Source organism: Diachasma alloeum, unplaced genomic scaffold, assembly GCF_001412515.2.
Source record: "Diachasma alloeum isolate Michigan unplaced genomic scaffold, Dall2.0 Dall_scaffold_00301, whole genome shotgun sequence".
NCBI lineage: Eukaryota > Metazoa > Arthropoda > Insecta > Hymenoptera > Braconidae > Diachasma > Diachasma alloeum.
The window spans coordinates 950,286-959,479 of NW_021680440.1; the positions used below are offsets into that span (position 1 = coordinate 950,286).

Genomic DNA, 9,194 nt, shown 5'->3' on the forward strand with positions numbered 1-9,194 from the left:
AAACAGTAAACTCCAGTTGAATAATTCCATGGAAATTAATAAAATTAAATAAATATATCCTTGAATTGTTCATTGATTTAAAATCAATCAATTGCTGTGGAAAATTACCCAATTTCAACATCATGTATTGATTAAAAATTCAAATAAGTTGAAGAATTCTCGTCTTTTTGCTCCTCAAAATATTGGAACGTCAATGTCTGAGTGATAATAAATGATTAGAATCACCTAAATGGCAGGCCATTTGTCCGCCTGGGATAATGATCCCAGTTTTTCCCGTTTCGGAATTTATGGAATCTCTCAAGTAGACCAGCCACGTCAACGCTGTGGTCTCCGGTAGCTTTATTACTACCGAAAAAATCATTCATTTAATACAACCAGAGTCTCCAATAAAGAAGAGCTTTCAATTTGAATGAAGACGTTATTTCGTGCTATTTAAATAAAGTTCATTTGATTCAAATAAATCACTTCCCTGGATGCAGGACCTCAAGTAGACCCAAGTTCTTCAGAAAAATTCCCCAAATCTCCTTCATTTCAGAGACCCTTACAACCTGCTATTCTCGTAAAGTTCAAGCTCCTCTCCCCTTCCCCCACAATCCCCGAAATATATCAAAGGATAAATTAATTGCGTATGAAGAGCCAAATATATCAGTCGGGTCCACTAACACAGACTCAAGAGGTCCTCCGGCTGCTCCAGTGCAACTTGATCCTCGAAAACATGAGGACACTATCGCCAGCACTCTCGAGATGTTCACGAGCCGGGAACACGAGTCCGCCCCCTCCCTCATCCCCTTCATCATCCCATTTTGTGGAAGTGCCCGTTGGAATCGCTTCTCGTCCGAGAATTCATCTCCGCGTAGATACTCCCCTTTTCTCGGCTGACCTCCACTCGCCAGGTGCAGTGGATCCAGCATTTTCGCCGGGGCGCTTCCAGGAATTGTGCGCATATGCTGCTACCAGGCAGCTTATTCCGAAGAAGCCACTTGGATACGAGCGAATTCCCTGTACACTGGGCTTCCACTCGAGTGTTCCGCAAATACCGTTACCGTATCAAGCAGGACAATACGTCGGTCACTGGGGAATGCTGGGGGATATCCTTGAGTGAGTCGATCACGGAAAAAAAAAAACTTGAATTGAGTATAATTGAGTTAAAATATACTTGAATCAAGTATTTTTTCCGTGATTTTATTTTTTTTCTTCATTCCTCATTTGTTTGTTTCGGAAATTAGTGGGTTGTCTCGGTGATTGAATGACTTTTTTTTTTTTATTGTTGATTGAATGACTTAAATAGCGAATTAAAAAGACATTACGAGAATGTTTTTGCACACAGAAAAACCTAAACGTAAATTAAGATTATTTTTTTCATATTTTTGATAAATGTAATTTACGTTTTAATAAACGTAAAATACGCTTGTTTAGGTATAATTTACGTTTTTATTTTGTCCGTGAATAATGACGGGAATTTATGACGGGAATAAATCGGAATTTCGGGTAAATACATTAGTTCTACAGAGAATTTTTGTGGAAGAGATTAAATTTCCTTCTATCAAGTTGTTAAATTTGTCTCCAGTAAATCTGTTCCACTGCATCAAATATTCTTATGTGGAATCCATTCGGAAGCAAAAAATTCATGAATTTCAGTCATATTAAATATCATAACATAAATATTACCGGTTCAATTATATTTGTCAAATATTATGACTACAGTCAATTATTCATTAAAAAATCCCCCCTTCAGTTATCCGCAACTCACGACAATTGTCTTTCCAATCTGAATAATTAGTTCTCCAATTAAAGTACAAGAGACTCTCAACTCATTGCAATTCCAACGACTCCGAGAAAAGAGGGCCTCGGAGATTTCAAACGATCCGAAACTTCGGGCTTCGAGGGTCTTCCCAGTCGCTCGAGTTTACGCTGTGCTGTGTCTCTGCTACTTCCCTAATGCCTGAAATCTTCTCACTTTGATATCCCCCACACTGTCTCACAGTCACTCGTGGGACTTCGATACTAAGTAGTGTTTCCGTTTAACCGGGACGGAGATAGCACCGTGTGTATCCCACGACACTTCCGGGATACTCACTTCTGGATAATTTTAGAAAGTTCTGTCGAGGGAACCCCGTGGAAATTCAGAGTGCCTTCGAGAGTATTTCCACCCTCGAAAGGCAATGAAAGAGTTTTGGTAAAAAAACAACGTCATCAGAACGTTAAAAAAAATCCAAATCGTTTCCTACCGAATTCTTGAAATATTTCGACCTCGGAATTTAAGATTTTTCAAATTTTCGGTTGGCCCATAATTGAAGGGAGTGCGAAATATATGTCCGTTATACATTTCCACACGCATTGCGACCTTTTCGATAGCAGAAAAATATCTTCATCAGTTATTATTGGCTATTGTATCAGCCTCCGCGTTTGTGGGTAATTCCGCCCAGAGTTTGTGGGTCATGACGCCCAGGGTTTCTATAGGGCTGCTAGACTCTGCAGCTAGAGGGCCGTCGAGTGACAGCTCGATTGTTTGGGGTAGTCAGTGGCCACTGGAGCATCGGGTAAATTCAGGCTAATTTATTATTATTCACGTGAAATCCTTCTCAAAATGGAGCCAAAGAATGGAAACGAAGGATGAAAATAGGAAAAATTATAACAGTTAGTCTGCATTGCTAAAAAAAGTCATCAAAACAAGGTTGGCGGTATTGGACCGGTAATTGAATTAGATAATTAAATATGTTTAATGTTAATGAAAAATCTGTCCTCTTCACATCTTCGAGTCAACACCTCGAAGAACCCATTCTAATTGTTTGTGGCATGGTATTTTTCTTCTTGTAACGACTTTCCTCAATCCTCGAGTTCTGAGAGGTTGCTTTCAGTGGAAAATATTTTTTAAAGAAATCACTCAATTGCACATCAAGAAATCAATTAGCGAGCATTACCGAAATTCTTCGGGTGAGATATGGTGAAAACCTCTCCAACAATGTCCCACACTCCAATTTACACACTTCACTCGGTGTGCACAGGTGAAGTACCGTGAATGCTGGAATGAAAGGGACCATTTATCCTCGCCCCATGTATTTTCACATATTGTTGAAGGATGGATGAATGGAGTAAGGCTATTCGATACGTCTCGGACGATCTCGCGGAAACAATGGAGTATCGTTCAATTATCCACTCGATTTTATCGGACATACTGCCCAGGGAACAGCGATAGTGCCTTCAGAGAACTACTTTGGAAAGCGCAATCAACATTGATTGAGGGGAGGTGCTTTTATTCCTGGAGCAAATGAATTCGCAGACTGTTTTGTTGATGCACGGAGAAAAAAGCTGGAGATAAATTACGAAATGAGTCAAGTAATCGTGGGGCAACCTCGATTTCCAGTGCTATAATTCTTTAGACATTTCAATTGACAAAGTCAAATTTGTTTTGAATTTCTCCGCCCGGAGAGAAAAATTCAATAAAAATTGCCAGATAAAAACGTAAAAATGACGTTTCAAAACGTAATCCGCAAGCCGTCTGATGACTCTCCGCTGTGGGGAAAGTCATTCCGTAATTTTTCCCCAACGATTGAGAAATTTTACAGAACGGAACGCAGAAATAACTCACCAGCTTCATAAAAATTGTTGAACGTTCAAGAATTTTTAATTTTGGAGGCATAATAAGTCGCCAATTTTCTGTAAGATTTAACTTCTTCGGGAAAAATTACGTGACAATTTCGTACTTTGTTCGGTGATGAATCTGAAAATTCACTGAACGTTTCAGATTTCTTCTCTTCCATTCCTATAAAAATTGCCGGAAAGCGATTCCCCATTGCGGATTACGTGAATTTTTACTGAATATTTCTCTCCGTGCGTTTACAACATTCGACTCAAGCAATAGAAATTTTTTCCAAAAAACTGCACTTCACTACAGAATTGTAATTAAAGAAAAGGGACGCGCGGCGGGGCTTTCCCTCACGTAGTGATCAACCCAGGATTAATTCCCAATATGGTTAAAAGACGCCGCATCCCCTCGCACTGATGCTCTGGCAGTTTACATACCCGGTCATTCACCCCGACTCTCCTTTCAACAACAGCCATCAGTTGTCGGGAATTTGGAAGCGTTTACATACCACTGGGACACGAGAAATCCCATCGGGAATCCCGGGCTCTATTCTCGACGAATCAGCCCGGAGTTTTCCATCGTGAAGCAACAAGAGGCATTTGGAAGGAGGTAAAATGGCTGATGGAGTCTGAAGTGCCCGAGTCTGGGTGGAATCGATAATTCGATTCGGGTGAAATCCTCAACTCGCATCTCGACCTCGATCTCCACGCCCTCATCTCTCTTTGAATAGTCACCCTCTGTTCTCTTCACTCGGTACATAAAAATAGAATTCACCCGACTGTGCGCCTATTATTCCTATCCCGACGCATCTCCAATCTACTCGATGGATTCGTTGATACTGTAGTGTTGTGCATCGCGATGGAGAATTTCAATCGAACGTCGAGGGAAAAAAATCAAATTGGCGCTATTGCTTATGCTTGAGAAGTTGTTGAGTTATGTCATAACTTCAGAGTGAAGTCACACATCATGATTTGTCGACGAAAATGCGCAATTTAATGAAAAAATCAATGAAAAAAAAATCAGTTCAATTATATTACGAAAATCAATAGAAATCGGAAAAATTAGATTATTCAGCGTGATTGTGTTCAGAATATTCGTGTTTTTATTGTAAATTCGAAGAAGTTACGGAATTCTCATCTTTCTGCGCGATTCTAAATTTTACTCCCCTCTAAATCGATTTTTTTTCCAACAGCGTATATGATTCGAATTATTCTGAAATTGAAACGCCTCCAAATGACAATAACCTTCAATATTTTCATCCATGTTCATCCTTTTTATTGAATACTTTAGTCCACACAGTTAACAAATTAATAATTCTCTCATCCCTAATTCTTTACATTAATTTGCTGAGATCTTTCGCACATTCAAGAAAATTCCACCGTCTGCTGCTGTGATCAGTGCTTTCGGGTTCAGTCGCATGGGAATGAGGGTTTGCGCACATGGCGAAAATTCGAATTTCCTCAGTAATTCGATGAGACCCAGCTTCACTTGTAGAAGACCAATTCTCAGACCTAGAATGTGAAATTACGTGAGTCCGGCAATCGCATGCGGATTAATTCGGACAAATGATCGATAAATTTACCAATACAAGCATGAGGACCATCGCCGAAGGGCAGATAAACTCCAGAAGGTCTCGCTTTCTTATTCTCCGCGGTGAACCGCTCGGGGTCATATTTTAGGGGGTTAGGGAAATACTGAGGGTCGTAGTGAGTTCCAAATACGGAGATATAAACGGGGGTTCCTTTTTTTAGAACTAACTTAGAGTTTGGAACTTTGTAATCCTGCGACGCCACTCGATCTAGCACTGGTAGTGGCGGGTACTTCCGGAGGGTCTCGGAGACAACCATGTCTAAATATGCTAAATCCAATACCTTCGAAGGAACAATTCGAGAATCAGTGAATGTATTCAGTTGCGAAGCGGTAAACCGAATCATGTCAATTTTGAATTTAGCCAGTTTTTGATTAATATCTCGGAATCTAAAGGAGATAGGAAAACTTTTGTCACGACCTTTTTTGTAGAGCCAATTGAGGGTCACAAAAAAGGTCATGAGAAAAATTTTGCTGTCTCTCTTAGATTACGAGATATTAATCAAAAACTGGCCAAAAGTTAACATGTACTTGACCCGGTTTACGATTTACCAATTCAACGTTCGTTTCACAATTATTCACAAGATATGTTCAAAAATTAGCTGATGAATCTAAGAAATGAGATATTAATTGCTCAATTCCATTGGTTTTGATTATATTTATTTAATGAGTTTGTATTCTTACCATATCATACGTTATCTCTCCCTTGGTCTTCTGAAGCGCTGTTAGAATTTCAGTTCTCGCTTTTGTTTGCACATCTTGATGAACAGCTAATTCATAAAGTGTAAAGCTCAGAGTTGTTCCTGACGTCTCATAGCCAGCAGTGAAAAATACTGCTGCTTGAGCCACTACATTATCTCCATCGAAATCTGAAATTTAACAATTGACAGAGTCAAGCTGGAAGAAGGAATTGTTACATAAAAGAATTGATAATCTCATTTTTTTATTGACTATGAATTAAATAATCTATGATATGGAATTGTCAATTGTCTATTGTATAAATAATTATAAATTTCATAAAAGAATGCTGATCGATAAAATCGTCCGGAATTCGAATAATTTATTTGATAATTACTTCAATAATTGAAAAATCAGTTAGTAATATCAAGTAATTAACTAGTTCAAAAATTAATTTTATTCAATTGTGATTAAGATTGTGAAGATGTCTAAATGTCTAGAATGTAATTGGATGAAAAAAACGCAGTAAAATCGTAATTAAAAATACCAATAGAGGAGATTTAATGGAGAAATTGGGATATATTGATATTTTTCTATAGAATATTTTGATGGAGTCCACGTGGAGAAGAAATTGGAAAAAACTGATCTCAATAGATGTTTCTAGCAAGCGTTCCGAGTATTTCCATTGAATTTTTTCCCGTACATAACATGACTCGCAGGTAAATGCAGAGTGATTGCGTAACTAAAACTGAATTGAAGTATTTGAAAAACGAAGAGATGACAGTACCGAACAATTCTTTCTCAGGCCCGGGTGTCTGAGTCTTCTTCAACTCGAGAAGCAGATCAATGAGATCGCCCCTCTTGGTCCCCGAGCGTTCCCTCTCGTTGAGTGTATCCCATACCGCTGTTCTCAGGAAGTTTGAATTATCCGGCGAGAAGAACTTGAACTTGAGTGGCTTAGCCAGGTGCGGAGCGAAAAACATACTCGTCACTTCGATATTTCTGAAAAAAGTGAAGTTGAATATTTCGCGTCCACGTTTCCGGAATTCCGCGTCCGGATTGTTGAGGGAGTTGACTTTGAGGCCGAAGGCGGTGGTGGCGATTAGATCTGTCGTGTACTTGGCGCAGAGTTCTTTGAGCTCCATGGTGATACTATCCCCTGAAAAATTACCCCCATCAAAAAATTTATTTTAAAAAAAATATATAATATGGGCCAATCTCATATTTTTTTCAAATTTATAAAGAATATATGAAAATATATATTAAAACATATATTTTATATATATTGATATATATTTATATCGAAATATACATCCATTATATTTATATATATTTAATTTTTTTAAGGCAAATTTGGCCAATTTAAGGTATTTTTCAATATATTTTTCAAAATATAAATTTTTCCGTGTGGGTAATCCAGACAGAGACAAACAAGTGGAAAATTGCTGGTAAAATCACTGAATTTCATACGTTTCACTCACTGAATTTCACCTGTCCCCAAAAATCCCAAGTAAATAAGCCATATAGTGATAAAACGATTTGTCAAAAATCCTGTTGCCGAATTCTCCTTCGAAATTCCAAAAAAACACCCGACAATGAACATTATCCACCCAATTATCTACCAACCATTCCAAGGGAGCGTCGCCATATGCGTATCAAGGTCATCAGCGACTTCCGTCATCAGGTCGAACATCTTCTTCAGCCTCCCAGACGTGTAGATCGGCGTGATCTTGGACCTCAGGTACTTCCACGCTGGATTCTTAATGAGAAACAGATTGGCGTCCCCCAGACGATCCTCGGGGCTCGTCTGGACGAACCTGTCCTGGAAGTAGTTGAAGTCCTTCACGAGGATATTCTTGATCAACTCGGGATCGCGAGCGAGCAAGAACGGCTGGTCAAAGACGTAGAACCCGATGTAAGGGAGACCAGCGCCCCAGTTGTACAGATCCTGCAGCCACTCTCCAGCGCTCTTCTTCATCTTCAGACAGTCGCCAAAGTTGCCAATGAAGGGGGTCGGCTCCGGTTGCATCACTCCCTGTTTTTTCCAGTAGTTGAATCTTCTGCCCATGTATAGATATGCCAGGACCACTAGAACCCCGAAACCCAGGAGCAAATCAATGCTCCAGTATTTTGTTAACAACATTTTTACGTTCGTCTCATTGAAAACTTCACGCAAACAATTTTTCTCTCTTCCGACACGGAAGGATACAGATGAGTTACTCGGGTATTGAAGACTCACAGAAGACTGTTCCTCAATTTCAGAACTATTTATCATTTGTACTTCTACCGCGTGACTCCGTCGCTACTCGACACGCAACTTTACATCAGCATGACTGACATGAAAAATATAAATCATGCGTTTCTGGAAAATTTCCTACAATTTACGATGAGATGAGGATTGCCAATTATCCCAGGGAGAATGACATGTTACACGCAGATTGGTAATAACATATGTTTGGTGCTAATGAGATGGTAAAGATGGAGGAAAAAATTATTGGAACATTTGGAATGCGAGGGGAATGAATTCGCGTTCCTCAGGTCTCAGATTGATTTACATCGGTGTTGATAGTATGTTGAGAAAAAAGTATTGGGAGGCTTTATGAGATGGAACAATTTTAAGAAAAAATTGTTCACGAATATTAGACGTTGTTTCGTATTTCCTGATTCTCTGTTGTGTTTCGAATGAAATGTCTCATTTCCGCGTTTTCGTAGTATCCGGATCAACAGAAGATTTATTTGGTTCATTGGCGGGCGTAAATGTTCGGGATGAAATGAGGAAACGATGACTCATGATACATTTCTATAGTACGCTAGGATAATTTTCATCAAAAATTTATCTCCGTGCACTGTTAGCGATTAATTTATTCTGTAATCCCATCACGTTGGGAGAGTCGCAGTCGCACTGACTGGAGTCCAACGAAAAACTCGTGATGACTCGGACGTTGTAACGCAATTGTAGGACACTTAATGCGATAAATTAACCTCTGGCCCCGGTTGAGCCAGGGCACCATGAGGCAAAAGAGCGGCCCGGTTAAACCGCGGCAGGAAATCTCTCCAATCTGCCCTGATGCGTCTCGTTAACGAGTGTTTGTTTTCTTCCGTCCAGTGCCTCGAGGCACGAAACGAGAGATATATCCGATAGCGAGAAAGAGAGAGAAGGATATCAGAATTTCAAGTCTGATAATAGAATGACTAATTTCCCCCAACGCATCAGAATTTTTCCCCTTCTCATTCTCTATTTGCGGATCAGATTTTCTCATCTGTAACAGGCTGACTGAATCGTAAATTATGGCATTTATCCGATAAGCAATTAAGTGGCAATTAGGGGATTCATTCTACAGGT

At 39.4% G+C, this 9,194-nt stretch overlaps 1 protein-coding gene across 1 annotated transcript; it reads right to left on the reverse strand.

Moving 5' to 3' along the window:
* Positions 1 to 4,836: 4,836 nt before the first annotated feature.
* On the reverse strand, positions 4,837 to 8,089 carry LOC107039540 (cytochrome P450 6k1). Its single transcript, XM_015259192.1, has 5 exons — positions 7,478 to 8,089; positions 6,639 to 7,010; positions 5,858 to 6,042; positions 5,169 to 5,457; positions 4,837 to 5,097 (listed from the first exon to the last, which is right to left on the reverse strand). The coding sequence occupies exons 1-5, from the start codon at positions 7,992 to 7,994 to the stop codon at positions 4,925 to 4,927; spliced, it is 1,536 nt and encodes a 511-aa protein (XP_015114678.1). The 5' UTR covers positions 7,995 to 8,089; the 3' UTR covers positions 4,837 to 4,924.
* Positions 8,090 to 9,194: the final 1,105 nt, after the last annotated feature.